The following is a 19,177-nucleotide window of genomic DNA, read 5'->3' as shown; positions in this document are numbered from 1 at the left end:
TAGAATTAATATTTTTGCAGCAATAGTGCTGGTTTTTTCAGTGGAAGTTTCATTGTCTTAAAAAAAAGTCTTATTTGCACAGGGAGTTTTTTGTTGTTTTTTTTGTTGTTTTTGTTTTTTTGTAAAATATGAAAAAAGCGTCTTTTCTTTAACCCGCCTGGGATCTGTAATTCAGTCAGCTTCTCTGATATGTATAACTTAAAAATCTAACAGGAAAACTCTACAACACCCAAATTGCAGTAAAAAACAAACAAAAGAAAAAGTTGCATGTGTTTGTCAACATCACCTTAATCCTGTTGCCCTTATTTCCATTGCAGTCACAACGGCCAGCCAGCCCAAAATGCATCATCCTTAGAAGTATAAGTGGTGGGGAGAGATTTCTTTTCCCAAAGAAAAGTAGATGTGCAAAATGATGCTGTAGTTGTTTGTCATACTCCACTTTCTTCACTTGTGGTGATTTGTTCTGTTTGTTTAATCATAGGCCACTATTTGCAGGTGAACACCTCTGTCCGCTCACTGCACGTGTTGCACTTCACAAAGCAGCACCAGTGGAATTTGCAATTACACTGCCACACTTTCGTGTACTGGTGTGTGTTGTAACCCCTTCCACAGCACATCATGTCGCACCCGTCTGCATTAGGAGATGTACGGTTACAGAGTCGCCCCTGGGTACCAACACTCCCCGTGGAAGCATCTTCCTCACAGTAGTTGGGTGACTTTTCGATATACACCAGATCTGTTTCCATTGGTTTCTGATAACTCCTGATCTGCTTGATCTTCAGGAAGGTTGGCTGTCGTAGCCGACTGGCCCGTACCACTTCCACTTGTACTGCAGCATTATACTTTTCTTTCAAAATATATCCAATCTCTCTGAATTTAGGAAGCGTGGTCCAGCAGGTCTTAGTTGTACAGGAACCTGAAACACCATGACACTTGCATTCCAATTTCATTCTCTCTTCAAGAACCTGTATGTGTATATATACATATTATTATTGGAGAAAAAAACTATACTAAAATTTGCCTAAATCACTGTTTATAGTTAATATTTATTAAAGTTGGTTGAAATTTTGTATATGCCTTTTTAATAAATATTCTTTTGTTTGCCACAAAAACTTGTTTTTCAAAAGATTTTGTGATGTTTATTATAAGAAATTTTATCAGAAAAATGTTTTTTTTCTGCTTTCAAATAGTTTTGAAAGTATTTTTTTAAATTTTGAAATCAATATGAGATTTTTTTTTGAGTGGGGGATGGGGAGGAGAAGTGAGGAGGAAACCTACTATGTGGCAATACTGACCAAAAAATTCATTTTTGAAATCTTATTTTGAAAATGGAAAATAATAAAAGAAGAAAAATTAGTGATAAATTTTGATTTTTTTGAAATGATTGCATTTTTTTCAAAAAGGTTAAACAAAATAGGATTTTTTAAATATTTTGATCAGCTCTAATATTCATTGAATAATTTGTGTAGTTGCCATGGCATCTCTGCTCATTACATACTTAAAACATCAGCCTATATTAGATATCCACCTACTGACCAGCCAAACCCCTAGAACATCACCCTCAATTGATCTAGCCTAAGACTGGGCAAGGCTGGCCATACACATGGTCCTTGCACCAGATCCACAAAGGGTCCTGTGAAGCTAAGAGTCAAACACAAGGATAAACAGGAACATTATTTTTATTATTAGTTAATATTTATGTTGCATTAGTGCCTAAAGGTTCCAATCCAGGATTGTGGCCCCTTGTGTTTAGAAACCTATCCAGGGCACAATTCTGGCTTTCTCACAAGCCCCAAGCAGAAGGCCGCATGTTCTTGTGCCATCTCTGGAGAAACTCAAAGGCAGATTGTGACTGTCAGACACAGTTGGCCTCCTAAGTATACCCTGTTCTGCAGTCCAAGTACCTGTGCCTGGCATGTATGTGGCACAAGATACTTCCCTCAGTGCACCAGCAGAGCTCCACTACTCAGCTCTTTTGCGGGGGGTGGAGGGAGGATGGAGAGAGCACATGTGGAGCTGCTCCCCACGCCTGGTACGAGGTTGCAGGGGAGACAACATAGCAGCCCATAGAGGCCTTTATGCTCCCAACAATTCTACCCACATATGCCCCTTAAATCCCTGGTGAAAACCCAGCCACAATCTGGCCCACAGTCATCATCAACTTTTCATGAAAATCCAGACCTAATAATAATATAAGCCAATCTTTCTCCCTTGTATGTATGCAGCAAGATGATGGACAAGAAATATGAGCTCCCAAGCTCCACTGAAGCACTAGTGCAGCTCATCTCCTTCAGTGGTTTCACAGCAGATCCCAGACCATGATTGAAATGGACAGAGGATAAAAGGGCCGAAATCTGAGTACAATAGCATAATGAAGTAGAGGGGAAGCAAAAAGTGCTTACTGCTTAAGAATGAAGGCCTTAAAATAAATGAAGTAGACCTTTGGTTAGCCCTGCAAATAGAGGGCACCCTCCTGAGTGTCACTTAAATTGTATGTTTTTCTTTTTCCAAATTTCTGGGGTTTCATTATTAAAGAGAATATCTAGCTTTGCTTCTCTTCTGCCAACATATCGGAGCAAGTACAAGTGGGCTAAGTATCTGTTTCAAAAAATATATTAGGCTCCTTGAATCCAGCCTTAGGAACCAGGCTCAGATTGAGTCACTGTCAAGTCAGCCCTTCATTCTGATGTAGCTAAAGCTGATTTCCAAGCAGTTTACTGCATTAGGCTAGAAGTTCTTCCAGCCCCGGGGGCCAGTCTGCTTTGTGTGGACATTGCATTCTTAGGGCAAGGGTAGGGGTTTTGCTGGTGACCATGGCCAAAACTTCTTTTACCCCTTGACTGTTGGACAGTGTGCCCTGCACAGACCTGTGTGCCTGCCCCCTCTATCCTAGAGGCAGCAGCACTTCATTAGTGCTGCATGTACATGTTTTGGGATGTGTTTTGGGATCTTTCCAAATGAAAAGCACTATATAAATATAAAGGGCCTGTTTTTTTTCAAAGGCCCTCAATCCTGACTCCAATTTTATTGTATACATTTTGTACTTACAAATAATCGATTATCATTTAGACATATATACACATCCATTAAAAAGGAGCACCTAGCGCCCGCTGTAAGCACTGGTGACAATTCTTAAATATGAAACCAGAAAACAGACCACTGCTGAATCCCAGCTTCAACCATTAATCAACATATCCACAGTCATCAGCAATAACCCAGCAGCAAAACTCATACATAAGCTGTGGACAGAAATGGTACTCCTATTCTAGTCTATATAGATTTTATACCACCCGCACCTTAGGTCACTGTAATATGTGAGTGCCTTCCAGTTATGCATTAAACATCTAACATCTGTCACCATGATTCATTCTCTCTCTTATTATCTCCCCAGGGGACAATTGTTTTGCTTTTAAATGTACATTCTTCTATATTAAAGAAAGCAAGGTACACCTTGCACTTGGAGCAGAAGGTGGTGAGATTTGTCAGTATTCTTAGTTCCTATGAGAGTTTGTGTCATGATCTCAGACCTGCGCTCAAGAAAATTCTTTCTCTCTCACAGATGAGTTTTACCATTATGGTAGAAAGTTCCATGGTGCCTGAAGAGGGGAGTTGTTGACCCACTTCCTCAGTCCAGAGCTTTAGGTGATCTTTTTTGACATGCTGGACTCCGACAACATCGTTTATACAGCTAGCCACCTGATATGCACAGTGGTGCTAACTCTTGCCATTTTATCATTGGTCTTGCAATATTTGGTGTTTTACTTGAGCCCCAGCTTCTGGAGTAATGTTGTTATACAAGAATCTCAGGTCTTCTTTAAAAATAGTTTCTAGTCTTTATGATTGTGGAGAAAACTTGAAAATGTAACTCTAAAGGCTTGAAAGCCGAGAAGAGCCCAAACTGTATTAATTCATTATTTTAAAGCAAATCTCATGCTTTTTGGGGAGGAGGTGCTGGCTCATGCTTTTTGAATGGTTGGGGTTTCAACACTGTGTTCAGGCCCAATGATCAGGTAGTTACATTGCTAAATGCTGTAATGTGTGCCCACAGTTATTTGTGGGTGCAAAACTTTGCCCACAAAATTGGAAGTCAGGGAGCCTAAGACCGAACCAAAATAATATTTCTTCCCTTTCCCCAGGTGGTTTGTGTTCAGTATTCATATTCATTAAGAGCCCAAATCTCCCCTTTGCACATGCTGAGTAGTACCTTAGTGCTTGAGTATCCTCACTGGCTTCCTACTTGCATAGTAAGGTACTACCAAACATGAGCAAAGGGGGCAGAATCTGGCCCAGTGTACTCTCTGTTGTGACTGAAGAGAAACTGACCTTTCTCTTCCTATTTTTCCCTCTGATTTGGTTTGTCTCAGCACAACTTCCATTGTAGTTCTGACCCTGAACCTTAAAGGTACTGATTTACTAAGATTTAACATACCCTGCCAGGTTGGGTACCTGATTAAAGATTAAAAATCATTAGCTTGTGTGACTCTCTCCTTCAAAAATTCCATTTGTCATATGTCAGGGCCTCATATCTAACCTTGAATAGTTTACAGCAAGATCTGCCTCCCAAACCAAATTCCCATCACTTGACTTGCTGCCTCAGACTAATATTAGAACATTCTTTAGAGCCACTTTCCATGGGCAGTCCCACTCCAGCCCCAATAGGGTCTTGCCAAGTAAAATTTTCTAACTACTACTTCTATTTTATGACATGAATTGTGAAATATAATGGCAAAGATCTTTATTCTACAGATTTTGCACCAATATAAATAATATACTAAAATGCAATTGTGAGTGTTGCCCTCCTCAAGTCAAGTAGACAAGCCTTACAGAAAGAATTATTTTCTGAATGAATAAAATGCAACCCCCTTCTCCCCCCCCACGCAAAACCAAGCCCCATTTTGTAAATTTCAAATCTAGGCCCAAGTGCATTATATCAGATACAGTTTCTGTACCTATTAAAAAACCTATCTGGATAAAATATGAAAAACAATAGTAATATTTTGTGTGTGTTTGTTTTGGCTTGGCCTTCCTGATTTGTGTTTTCTTTGGTGGAAATGCACATTTTTGGACCAGATGTTAAATGTAACAAAACCCATATTACTTTTAACTGCAGTATCAGAGAAATAGAAAACTCTAACAGTTTTTCTATTAAAATATGCAGGAGATCGACTCTTGCCTTTGGTAATACTCATCCAGAGACAGAGAGAGATGGATTCTGATTCCATATACTAGTATATCATCATTTCCCCTGAGACTGGAGAGGGTGGAGCCATTACAGCCTATTGCTTATGAGGTAGGAATGGGCACTATTTATAACTTTATCTCTGAACAGGTCTGGATCTAGTAATGCCATCAGATAGCAAATCTCAAGGAGCATCTGTGAGATGACGGTTCACCCAATTAGAGAGAGGTTGTAATACTAGTGCAATGGTTACTGCTCTGTGGTGATAACTTTATGCCCCTAATATTTTGTTTGTTAATAGCAGGTCACAGGACCAAAAATAGCATATGTAAGCAGGGTAATGGTCCATATGATGCCTCTCATGATCTGGCATCAACATGAAAAATATGGGTATTTCAGCCTGATGGTTGCGCCTAATGTTTCTCCAGTCAGAAGCAGAGCTACCCTGAAACCTCACCTCCCAGCCAAAATACTTATATTTTGTGGTAGGAGAGAATATAAAATCCAGTCCACTATCTCTACCATATGCCCAACAAGACTTCCTGGTGAAGACGGTCCATTCCTCCCTCCCCTCACCCAAAGTATCCTGTTTAGTGGGGGAAATAAGAGTGGGGTCCAAAAACTATTGCCCAGCAAACAAGGGCTGTTCTTGCCAGGGCCATAGAAGGATGGGCCATAGAGCCTTATCCACCAGCTCCTACAACTGTTTCCTGCCCTTGCAGATAGGCCACTCCTGGAGAATTTCCCCAGCAGGTAAACAGAAAATAGCTTCTGAGGGAAAATATATCTCAGCTTTGAGCAATAAAACTAACCAAAATTTTCTGAAATTCAATTTTTCAATGACTTATTTCTAGAAATTTCAAATTTTGAGGGGGAACTCCCCTCCCCACCCCACCACACCACATACACACTTGCACACAAAAATCTGTTTGAAGTTTTTCATTATATTTTGTGTGTGTAATATTTCAACCACCTATACAGCTGGTTGACTTTTTTAAAAAATCTGTTGACTAAAAATTTAAGTAAAAATAAATGGAAACAGTTTTTAAAGTATTGTTTGGGTGTCTGTCATCCCATTATTTTGGCTATAAACCACAATCCCAGGAAATAATGACCATTTTATTGTGTGTATGATGTGTGTACACTACATACACTGTATAGTAGGTATGGGTATAAAAACTAAAACGGAACCCTACAAACCTTTGTCAGTTTCTAGAATGGAATGTTTTTGTAAGTTCTGAAATATTTGTTTTTCCCCCCTATGTTTTTCCTCTTTTGGTTCCAATCAAAGTGGCCAAAGTACTGGGCAAGAAGCTATATTTCCATCTAATTGAAGCAAAGAAACTCCCCTTCAAGAGATTCTGAGCCAAGGTTTTCAGACTCAGGAAATACACTCAAGAAATGATACTTATGTTATGTAAATATGGATAAGCATTAGCTGTCCATCTGACCAATCCAAGTTGTATCTCTGAGCCTTTTGAAAGTTGGCTTTATATCTTTCTGCAGATGAATTTGAGTGAGGGAAATAAGCTACTAAGAAGAATTACCAAAGCCTTTTTCCTTCACAAATCTATTCAAAATGGATGTCTAGTGAAGTAGTTTGTCTCCTATAGGGGAAAAAATGTATCCGCAAATGGTGGACCCAATTCTACAAGTCATTGAGAGTAAAATTTTCAAAAGAACCTAAGTAATTAGGAACTGAAATCCCACTTTCAGAAGTGCATAAGGAACCTAAGGCCCTTAAACTCCGAAGTGCCTTAAATAATTTTTGAAAATTGGTTTATGTTCCTAAGTCACTTATGCACTATTGAAAATTTTATCTTGAATGCTTTTCTGGGAACTGCTTGGCCCTCTCAGTTCTCATTGAAGACACTGGGAATTGAGAGTACTTTGCATATCTCAGGAAATAGCACCTTGCAGGACTGGGCCTTTTATTTTGGGACATAAATATTACAGTTAACATAGGGTGTTCTTGTCCTGAGGTAATACTTCATGTTCAAATTGTTTCTTTAGATACTATACATTATAAATGATAACCCACAAATAAACTCATTAGCTGTGCTACAGCCAAATCATGTCAGCCAAAACCAGTTCTGTGACTCCAGGAGCTGTGAGAAATAGTCGTTGTTTATACGAAAATGTCCCAAGTAATTGACTAATCTGTTTTAAAGAGACACTGAACATTTCTTGTCCCTCCACACTCATTCTTTCAACTATAAAATAAGATGTCATCTTCCAGACATTCAGAAGAAAACCCATTGACATTACAAAAGACTACATTTGGGGATGGAGCTTCTGGCATTCAGTGTTAGTGTGTGTTTCTGGAAGAAAAAAATAGCCCATTATTTTCTCCACATAACCACAGTGACTATCTAGTCAGAACCTAATTGATTGATAAACTGTTGGAAACATTTATTTTCATCTGTCTGGTAAAAGCAGTGATCTGTTACCAATTGATCTTCCTTTCCTTCCCGTAAAAAGCAAGCAAACAAGAAACCTATTTTCTAATTGAGATGTACCGTGAGAGTTGGTCATTGTTTTGACCTTTTAACAAAAAGTGAAGATTAATGGCACATGTTCCTAGAGGTTACTCTTTCTGAATTCTATAATATAGATACTTCCTAAAATACATAGTAGAAAGCTGCGTCTCGCATAAAATGGCATCAGAAGTTTACTGGATTTTATTGACATTTATTTTTTAGTTGTTATATCAAAGTTTTGTCCACAAACAACTTTTGTAACCACTCAGATTTGCACCAAGCCTTTTATTGATTTCCAGCCTTTCACAGTAACACTTGCATTAGACTTCCAGGTACAGTTGGGGGTGGAGGGGAGAGGGGGTTCAGATCATTCTGATCTATAGCAGTCATTTCAAAAATTACACTGAAGTTAGGTTTCAGAGTAGCAGCCATGTTAGTCTGTTATCTGCAAAAAGAACAGGAGTACTTGTGGCACCTTAGAGACTAACAAATTTATTTGAGCATAAGTTTTCATGGGCTACAGCCCACTTCTTTGGATGCATGGAATGGATAACTGGTAGGGATGAATGAAGTTAGGTACTTCAGTATTTTACACACCTCAGTGATGTGTTATAGCACACCTCAGGTCTTCCATCAGTAGCAAATTATTATTTCATCAACAGTCCTAGGTATCTATTTCTTCCAAACTGCACTGATGTCAACTTTGTCATATATAAAAAAATTCACAAACTTGCCATTAGTTTGAACAATACTTGGAAGTGCAATGCAGAGCAATTAGAAAAGTCCAGCTTAAAAAAAAAATCCCGAAAAGCCCAAATAGCTGCCTCTTTCGGAGGCTATCCTATTAGCAAAACCTTACAGGCTCTACTATGGTTATAAGAGCCAGAGCCATTTAGCTATATATGAAAGCAGGTGTGTCACTCCATCAGGGGCGTTGGAAGCATTCTTGGAAGACTCCACTCATGTGTAGACTTTCATTCTTCTCAGTGCTGCCTCTGGGGCCTAAAATGTTAACCAGCCTCCGCAGGAATGCAGCCATCCAGACGATGGAGTCCTAGATCCTGATCCAAAGCCTATTTCACTCAATGAGAATGTTTTCATTGACTTCAGTGAGGGGTTGGATCAGGCTGTAGGTGGGGAAGGGATTCCTTACACCCTTTTGTTCACAGTGATTCTGTGGTAGGTAGCCATAATACCACCCAGACAGCTATTCCATTCATCGGACAGTGCTACAGAGAACGGCGCTCATAGTTGGCAAATTCTGAAGGCAGAGAAGATAAGTGACATAACAAATGATGTCTTGTATTACTTGTCTTTGACTCATGTTCAGAGCAATTGAAGGTTGTATTCATATTGGTTCTTAATAGGTAAGCTCTTGAGCCATTAAGATCATATCCAGGCTTCCTCCAAACTTTGAGAGGGATTGATTATATTCCATGTTGCCATCTAGAACAATCAAGTAGAGATGGATCTAGCTTCCCAAAAGTCCAAGGGGGTTAAGATTCAGTGTTACATTTCTGTTACCAATTGATCTTCCTTTCCTTCCCCTACTAAGCAAACAAACAAGAAACCTATTTTCTAATAGAGATGTACCGTGAGAGTTGGTCATTGTTTTGACCATTTAACAAAAAGTTAAGATTAATGGTACATGTTCCTAGCGTTTGCCAGAATGTTTGTAAAAAGTGAAATCATCACAAATACTAGTGCAAATGTATTTTCCTGAAAATTCCTTCCAGAGGTATTCATGTGGTAATCTAGGAAGTTCTTTGATTACTTTCCTCCTGTTTATGAAGTTTCACCTTATATTATAATTAGCACAGACAGTGTGGTTTAGTATACAATAGGGCAGTAGACTGGGAGTCAGGAGCCCTGGATTCTATTCCCGGCTCTTGCGTTGACCTACTGTGTGACTTTGGACAAATCATTTCAGCTTCTTCCACTCACGTCTTTTGTCTGTCTTGTTTATTTAAATTGTAAGCTGGCAAGGCAGGGACCATCTACTATGAGTGTGTACAGCAGCTACCACAATGGGACCCTGATATCAGTTGGAGACTCTAGACGCTACTACAATACAAATAAGTGCTTTACTTCAGAAATTCAGTGACTAGCTTTCAAGTATCAGAGGGGTAGCCATGTTAGTCTGGATCTGTAAAAGCAGCAAAGAATCCTGTGGCACCTTATAGACTAACAGACGTTTTGCAGCATGAGCTTTCGTGGGTGAATACCCACTTCTTCGGATGCAAGTAGTGGAAATTTCCAGGGGCAGGTTTATATATGCAAGCAAGAAGCAAGCTAGAGATAACGAGGTTAGTTCAATCAGAGAGGATGAGGCCCTGTTCTAGCAGTTGAGTGAAAACCAAGGGAGGAGAAACTGGTTCTGTAGTTGGCAAGCCATTCACAGTCTTTGTTTAATCCTGAGCGGATGGTGTCAAATTTGCAGATGAACTGGAGCTCAGCAGTTTCTCTTTGAAGTCTGGTCCTGAAGTTTTTTTGCTGCAGGATGGCCACCTTAAGATCTGCTATTGTGTGGCCAGGGAGGTTGAAGTGTTCTCCTACAAGTTTTTGTATATTGCCATTCCTAATATCTGATTTGTGTCCATTTATCCTTTTCCTTAGAGACTGTCCAGTTTGGCCGATGTACATAGCAGAGGGGCATTGCTGGCATATGATGGCATATATTACATTGGTGGACGTGCAGGTGAATGAACCGGTGATGGTGTGGCTGATCTGGTTAGGTCCTGTGATGGTGTTGCTGGTGTAGATATGTGGGCAGAGTTGGTATCTCTAGCTTGCTTCTTGCTTGCATATATAAACCTGCCCCTGGAAATTTCCACTACTTGCATCCGAAGAAGTGGGTATTCACCCACGAAAGCTCATGCTGCAAAACGTCTGTTAGTCTATAAGGTGCCACAGGATTCTTTGCTGCTTTTAGTGACTAGCTTTATTATTCTGGGTGTACAACCCAATACATGTCTTCTGAGATACATGAAGTGCTGAAGCAAAGAAGAGACAACCAGCGCCAGACTAACAGCATCAATTGGGCCTGGAGCCATGTCCTGACTGCCCGCCCTCCCCACCCCTACCAGTCAGGACAACTTTCACATATAGAGATCTACCCTTTTTAAGGATGCCTTCCATCATGCACTCCAGGTGATTTGCCTCCCGCATTCCACCTGTGGCATAAAAATGTCCAGTGCTTCCCTGTTTACGAATTCCTGGTTCCCATTCCACACTCTGGATCATTCACTCCATTTTCTCTTCCTTTCTCTTGCATTTATGTAATGCCTTTGATTTCAATGCATTTTACAAACTACAGCCATATTCTACCCTCAGTTTTTGTACAGAGCTCCCATTGCAACCCCTGAGAGTTTTGTGCATGGACTGAGTGCTATTATATGTCTTTCAAAATACAGTACAGGAATTGCTTCAGCCTTCGTCAAAAATGAGCCCCTCTAGGGTGGAATACAACAGCTAGCAGACAGCAAAAATGCACAATTGTTTAGGGAAGGAAATTTGCAAGGAATAATGTCTGATTTTTTTTTCTAGTCTGTGGTAGACTGAAATTCTCTTTCTGTACAGTAGAACAGTGGTTCTCAACCAGGGGTCCGTGGCCCTCTGGGGGTCTGTGAGCAGGCATCAGGAGGTCCTCCAAGCAAGGCTGCCATTAAATTTGCTGTGGCCCTGAGCCCCATCACCCAGAACTGATGCTGAAACCTGAGCAAATTAGTTTTGTGGGGCCCCAGGCAATTGCCCTGCTTTCTACTCCCTAACACTGACCCTGGCTTTTTATATGCTGAAAAACAGTTGTTTTGGCACAGGTGGGCCATAGAGTTTTTATAGCATGTTGGCAGGGTCTCAGAAGGAAAAAGGTTGAGAACCCCTGCAGTAGAATACATAATACAATTCAATTTATACAGCAGCTTCATCTTGGAAAATTAGTACCCTTATTTCTTAGGCTGAAAACATTTTTAAAAACTTTAACAAAATCTCTTTTGAGTGTGGTGATGTATTATGAAAAAGGGCATATTTTAATTTTTAAAAGGCAAACTTTTGGAGCCATGGAGTTAAATCTTCAACTGGCATAAATTGGCATAATTCCATTACGTTTATTGTTTCATTGGCAAGCAGCTAAATCATGATTGTAGACATTTAAGTGGGTATCTTCTTCCAAAGATTAAGTAACACTTGTCTAGTGATCATGTGGTTATATGCACTCCACAAATGTGAAATTGACAGTTATGCATTTGCTACAAAGTATGTATGTGATTAGAGGCATACTCGAAACAGCATTTTGCCTTTGGGTGGAATGAGTAACTATTGGAGTTGTTGGAGTTCAGCAACATAGAAATCTTTCCATGGAGAGAAAAATGCAAAGATATAGCACTACCAATGACAATTCCTGAAAGATCATGCATAATTTCAAGAGAGTTTGGAAGGGGGCCTAAGGAAGTAGAAATGGTTAGAGGCACATAAACTGTGGAATAGTTAATGGAGCTTTGACATAAACTCATTTCTGAATCTGTAAAACAAATACAGGCATTAAACATCATCAGATAACGTTGAGATGGGCACAGAATGACAGTCTAGAAGGAGGGTGAAGACTGGGGGCATTGCTTGCTATAACCAGCCCCACTTAAGTTCAGTTGCAAATTAAAAGGACCCCCCACCCTCCAAAGAGCATGTTATCTCCTTCCCATCCCATCTAGAATACCTTTCTTCCAGCCTCGTTGTTGTGCAAGTTCATCAGCCTCCGTGCATTCTTTTTGATTTCTCGGGCATCAACAAACTTCCTGGAGAATTCAATGCCGTATCTGATATCCGCAGAGCAGCCTCCCCATTTCCAGCCCTCTTCCTGGTTGTAGTAGCCCTGTTTCTCTCGGTCACAGCCACAGTTGCTGAGGTTGCCCTGGCTGCAGGCGGCAGTGACAGCATGTGCAACCCCAGCAGCGGTAATGGCATAGGTGAATGCTGCTTCCCTGCTTCCTGTGGAGAGAAACCAACAGCTGATGGATTTGGAAGAAGGCAGTGCTTACTACAAAGTACATACATTATGTACAGCAATGCATTCATTCAGAAGCAGGAGGTAGCATTGTCAATAGCCCATACTCTTCCTTCTTAAAAAGTTATGTACATGTTTAAGTGTTTTGCTGAACTGGGGTCTAGTGATCAGCTGCCCACACAACTTGCAGGTCCCAGCCACATAGCAGTCCTTTTGCCCTATGTTAGATTGAGGTACCTTTGGCAGTGGGTTTGGCCAGTGGCGGCTGCACTATTTGAGGCAAGATAATTTGTTAATTAAAGTATTTCACCAGGATTATAAATGTTGTTTATCCCAGGTTTGCTCACTGAGAAGAGGTCATGGAGGTTGTGCAGATTTCAAGTGGGATGCAGGCCAGTCATTGCTGGGGATGTTTATAGGAAGAGAAGAGTTACCAGTAATTCCCAGTATGCTGGGAAAGTAGTATATTGTTAAGGCTTAAAAAATACCATGCCCAGTAAGGTGGAGAGTGTGTCATGACAAGGGTAGGACTCAAGTGGAGAAGGCTGTCCATACATCCTTATTAGGATGCAGGTAGAGCTAGTCAGTGATGATAAATACTGATTAAAACCTGAGATGCCCATATGGTGTAAATTTTAGAGTGGCAGTTTTTCTGGAGGCTGGATGGTCTCTTGTTTTATGTCTATTGTTGCTGACTTTTATTTACTGTCAATTTTGCCTTAATAAAGCTGCAGCCTTTCCCCACCAATCCCCTGAATCCAAATTCTGTTGCGTGCAGTGTGTTAAGAGTATGGAGCTACTGGCATTTCAGAGCACTATAAATATAGTAGATTGATTTCAATAGGGGCTTTGTAAAAGAATACTTTGAAATAGCTGACATGCTATAGTGCAAATACTGTCTTAATCCTCACAAAGTTTAGTAATGGCTTTTATGGTATGACTACTTGTCCTAATTAGGTGACAATGTCTCTTGAAACTCAATATATGAAAAGATGCCTCATCACTTCAGTGGACACTGAAAAACAAAAATATACAGATGACAAGAGTTAAATTAAAATAACATGAAAATTGCAAGACCTATCTAGGAAAGCAAGGACATCCATGATTTAGAATTCATTAAAATCCCAAAACTTAGACAAAACAAGGTGCCCAGTTGCATCCTGTAACAGGCCTGGAGTGCATGCATGCATCCCTGCTGTACATTTCAAGACCTTGACTGGCAGCTATGTGAGGTGAAAGCATCACGTGACAGCAACCTGGTGATGAGGCTTCCTTTAAGAGAGAGCTGGACCAGACAGATAAAGGAAACTTGGGGTCAGGAAAGGGACTCTGTACCAGCCAGGTAGAACATCTGGTGGGAGATACCTGCAGGAAGCAGGAACAGAAGACTTGTCTGGGAAAAGTTTTGGGTGAAGCTAGGAAAGAGGCTTGGTTTTGAGAGGACTTAAGGGCTGTGAAATCTAGTTGGAGGAGCAGGTAAGCCTGGGGAAGAGGGCTGGAAGACTTGAGTTGAGCTGAGCTGTTCTGTTTTGTGAAATAAACCAGATTCCAGTAAGTGGATACACTTGAACCGTTTGAGTCTGTGTACATTTTTTGGGGAGCTAAGTAGAAGAAACTAAGGTTGAAGGCCTTATAACCAGATGAGGTAAACTGACCCATGCACATATCCCATGGGCCAAGTTACACATTGTGTATATGTTGGTCAAAAAATGTGTCAAAGAACTGTGGAACTATTCCAGTATACAGTGGGTGTGTGGAATGAATGTAATGAAGACAATGAATGGGGTGTAGCAGGAACACCAAAATGGGAGGGAATGATGCTGAGAGGAACCATGCAGGCCTGTGTGATGGGGGAAGGACAGCAAGGCTGTGCAGGCTGGAATGGCCAGGAGGGCGAGGTGCTGGGGAATGCGGGCTGGTTGAGAGAGGGTTGCAGGATGGTGTACAGCCTGGTTGGGAATTTGGGTTGGGGTTTTTCACAGCTGTTTACTTCTCTAATAGGGCCTGATCCAACTCCCATTAAGTCCACCAAAAGACACTCCCTGGGCTTCATTTGGATTGGAATACTTTGTACTGCCCTATTATTGTTTATAACATTTCTTCCTCTGATTTCTTTCTGTTCACGTTCAACAGCAAAATTTCTGCCATCATCATTTTCCTCCTTTGGTGACCAACCCCTATGCTGCTACTTCAGAGGAATTCACAGCATGTTACTGAAATGATTTAATGCCCACACACAAAGCTTTGACTGTTACTTTTTGACTGGCCCAACAGATACAAAGCAAAACAAATCTTCAAGGGGAAAAAATAGAAATAATCTCATAAACTGATTAATTTTCCTATTAGGATTTACAACAGTCCTAGCTAGAGTGACCAGATATCCTGATTTTATAGGGACAGTTCTGATATTTGGGACTTTGTCTTATATAGGTGCCTATTACCCCCACCCCCATCCTGATTTTTCATACTTGCTGTCTGGTCACCCTAGTCTGGTTCTGAAATAGCACATGCACAGGGCATTTTTGTTTGTTTATTCATTCATTTCAGTTATTCATAGGCAGCTTCCTGAAAGCACCTACAACCCCTGGTGACTTCAATGAAGTTTAAGGGCACATAGCAGTGTGCATGATGGGGTCTTACATTTGTTTTTGCCCCCTTTAATTGTTTGCTCAACGTAATTAACATAAGAAGAGAATTGAATGTTTAATTGTGGTGGGTTTAGCTTTTTTGGGTTGTTTTAGTTTATTTGTTTCTTTTTATTCATTGCCAGATTTCTGATACAACATAAAGTAGAGAGAAAATCCTCCCACCACCTGTGTCTAATCTCAGAATATATAAATATTAGAGAGAGGCATGGGAGCCAAGCAAGGAGATCCTAAAATGAAAACCCATCTTTGTGGCTCAAGGCAAGTCAATTCATCTCTCTACCTCAGTTTTCTGATCTGTAACCAGTAGAAAGTAATATGTACCCCATAGGGGAAGAGTTGGGCAATTTTTTTCAATCAAAACTTTTTTCAGCAAAAAATTCAGGGTTATCTATACCAAAATGTTTTGCTAGTTCATTTTGATTTTGCCAAAAAAAAAAATTCAAAGAAATCTAAACATTTTGTTTAGACATTTTCAAAACAAAGTGTTTGGATTTTTTGTTTGTTTGAAATTACTTTTTGTTTGAAAATTCCCTTTAGTTTTATTCTAACAAATTCAAATATATTTTAAAAAAATCTCAGTATTTTGCTCAACCCAAACCCATTTTTTTACATTTCAACCAAATCTATTTTTATTTTTGAAAAGGAAGAAGAAAGAAAATGTGCTATTTTTTAACTAGATGTTAGACAAGTTTAGATTTTCCCTATCTTCAAGATTAGAATAAGTGAGAATGAGACTGTGGGTCATTTAGAGATGATGTTTAGCAGTGTCCCAAGCTGCATGGGTGATATTTTAGTGATTACTTTATTATTTATTAATTATATTGCAGTAGCACCTAGAGCGGAGGCAGGGGTGCCAAAAGAGGGGGGCCAAGGAGCCATGGCCCTCCCACTTTTTGAAAGTGGATGGACCTGGCCCATCCACTTTTCAGCAGAGGCCCCACCCCTCCTGGCCAGGCCGGCAGCTGTAGCCTGGCCAGCTGTGGGGTGCCGCTGACCTTCCACCTGCCCGGAGTGTGGGGGTCGAGAGTAGGTCCCGGCCTGTGTCCTCGGCTCATGGTCCCCCCGCCCATCCAGGGGAGGAGGGTCCGCAGCTCCCCACAGCTGCCTAAGCACAGTTCTTACCTGGATCCGGCTCTGGCTGGGGGCCACAGACTAGCCATGGTAAAAGCCTAGGGTTGCCAACTGTCTAATCATACAAACCCAAACACGATTGCCCCGCCCCCTGCCCTGCCCCTTCACCGAGGCCCTGCCCTCCGCTCACTCCATTCCCCCCTCCCTCTGTCACTCGCTCTCCCCCACCTTCACTCACTTTCACTGGGCTGGGGCAGGGGGTTGGGGTGGAGGAGTGGGTGCAGGCTCTGGGCTGGAGGTGGAGCCAAGGGATTTGGAGTGTGGGAGGGGGTTCCCAGCTGAACCTGGAGCAGGGGGTTTGGGTGTGGGAGGGGTGTGGGCTCTGGGAGGGAGTTTGGGGGGCCAGGGCTGGGCAAAGGGTTGGGGTGTGGGCGGAGGTTCAGGGTGCAGGTTCCAGCTGGGTGGCACTTACCTCAGGCGGATCACAGGAAGCAGCCAGCATGTCCATTTCCTAGGCTCAGGAGTGGCCAGGCAGCTCTGCGTGCTGCCTCTGCCTGCAGGCAGCCAATGGGAGTTGCAAAGTTGGTGCTCAGGGCAGGGCAGTGCGCAGAGACCCCTGGTTGCCCCTGCACCTAGGAGCTGGAGGGACTTGCTGGCCGCTTCTGGGAGCCGTGTGGAGCCAGGGCAGCTAGGGAGCCTGCCTTAGTTCCGTTGTGTCACTCACTGGACTTTTAGGGGCCTAAATTTCCCGGATTGGCTTCAGTAGCCACCGGGAGATGGAAGCCCATTTTGGGTGTGTCTCCCCAGAGCTGCCCACGTGGCTCTTACCATGACCGGGCTGCGGCCCCCCAGCTGGAGCCGGGTCCAGGTAAGAGCCGCACTTGGGTAGCTGTGGGAAGCCGCAGACCCTTCTGCCCTGGGCCCATGGCTCCTGGCCAGCTCCAGCTTAGCACGGGGCAGAGCCTCGGGCAGAAGGGGAGGGGAAAGGGGAGGGGGAGGGGACCCTGGCACTTCCCCTTCTCCCCACTTTTTGGGCAGGCTCTGCTGCACTTGAGCAGAGGTCTTCAAACTGTGGAGGCACCCCCAGGGGTGCAGAGAGGAACATTTGGGGGGGGACCCAGCTCTGCTCCTGGCCCCAGCCCCATGCCCAGGGCCCTGGCTGTTGGCTAAGACCCCTGGCTGAGGCCCCACTCCCAGCTGCAGCACCAGCCTCATCCCCCCTTACCCCTGTTTGTGCCCCCCACCCCCTGGAGCTGCAGCCTGGCCCCAACTCCAGAGGGGGCACAGACAGGGGGGCACAAGGTAAAAAGTTTGGAGACCACTGACCTAGAGGCCTCAAATCAAATCCCCATGGTGCTAGGCACTCTACAAAAATATAGTAAAAGATAGTCCTTGCCCCAAAGAGCTCACAGACAAGCCAGACAAGAGGCAGGAAAGCAAACAGTTGGCAAATATCACATTAGTTCCTTGGGATTTTGTTGTTTTTGTTATCTTGACTGAAAGGCTGTGCATCTATGTGGATTGTATAAAATGATTATTACTCGTTTACAATCCAAGAAAATATTATTTGAACATTTGTAGTAATATTAATTTATATCGGAAACAATATAATAAATATAATAAAAGTTGGCAGACATTTTTTATTTTGTTTATTTTGTAAACAAATAATACAATATTACAATACAAATAAAAATATTAAAAAATCAAACCAGCAAAGTCTCCTAACAAATATATTATAAAAAATATATATAAGTAATAAAATAAAAAAATTATAATGAATAAAGTAAAGGTTTAAAAAAATAAAAAAATAAGATTGAAAGGAATAGGTAATATTAAATTGAAGACATAATAATTTTGAAAGTATGTCATAATAAAATATCAAATTGATAAGCTATTTTATTAACACAATAATAGGCATGTTAAAACCTTAACCTTTACTAATGTGAAAGGTGAGCCTGCTTCTTCTTTGTCAGCTTATCCAATCGTGGTTCAGTTGAGGACAGTGCCACGCGAAATGGAGAATGAATATCCATACTATTCCTGTACTTTGTCTTAATGACAGTCATGGCTGAGAAGCCAGTCTTGCAGAGGTATGTTTAAGGAAATGGGAGAAGAGTCAGAGCAATTTCAGTAAGCTCAGGATATTCTGCTTTCACTTTTATCCAAAAGGAAGCAAGTGATGTTGTAGTTTCGAAACTCATCTTCAATCTTTCGTCAGCAGCCAGCTCCAACGATTTATCCTCCACAGTGACAGTTAAGTCATCTTTCAATGGAATAAACGGATTTTGGATCGATCCAGTCCCTTTCCATGGATCATCTTCTGCTGGAAAGTAAAACTCAAAATGTTCTGCCAAATTCGTCAAGTGTTCACTGATGACGTTTCATAGAGATGTAACATTAAGGTCTTCATCGGGGATGATTGTCGCTAATTTGTGAAACACGTCATAACAATCTCTTGACACTCGACTCTTCCATGCTTCTAGCTTTTGTTTCTGTCTGTCAATCTTGTCTGCCATTGTAAGACACGAAGCCATCCTTCCCTGCATGGAGGTGTTGAGATCATTAAAGATGGCAAAGATATCAGCCAAATAAACCAGCTTGGCTATCCAATCCACATCTCGGAACAATTGTGACCAATTTGGTTTTTTGTCCTGAAGAAACTTGGCAAGCTCATTTCAGAGCTCAAATACTCTTGACAGGACTTTTCCCCTCGATAACCAATGTATATCAGCATGCAATATGAGCTGTTTATGATCAGCTCCCATATCATCACATAATGCAGTGAATAGTCTCAAATTTA

At 41.6% G+C, this 19,177-nt stretch overlaps 1 protein-coding gene across 2 annotated transcripts in view; it reads right to left on the bottom strand.

Moving 5' to 3' along the window:
* Nucleotides 1-202: 202 nt before the first annotated feature.
* WNT7B (Wnt family member 7B) overlaps nucleotides 203-19,177 on the bottom strand; it is a 144,692-nt gene continuing 125,717 nt past the window's right edge. For both annotated transcript variants that reach the window (XM_039520029.1, XM_039520028.1), the window contains exons 3-4: nucleotides 12,371-12,642; nucleotides 203-965 (exon numbers count right to left, since the gene is read on the bottom strand). In XM_039520029.1, the coding sequence (XP_039375963.1) occupies nucleotides 486-965; nucleotides 12,371-12,642 (752 nt within the window). In that variant the 3' untranslated portion in view covers nucleotides 203-485. The remainder of the gene's footprint in view (nucleotides 966-12,370; nucleotides 12,643-19,177) is intronic.

Source organism: Mauremys reevesii, linkage group 1 (assembly GCF_016161935.1).
Source record: "Mauremys reevesii isolate NIE-2019 linkage group 1, ASM1616193v1, whole genome shotgun sequence".
Taxonomy (NCBI): domain Eukaryota; kingdom Metazoa; phylum Chordata; order Testudines; family Geoemydidae; genus Mauremys; species Mauremys reevesii.
The sequence above is the reverse complement of the archived record's forward strand: the minus strand, read 5'-3'. Positions and strand labels throughout refer to the sequence as shown.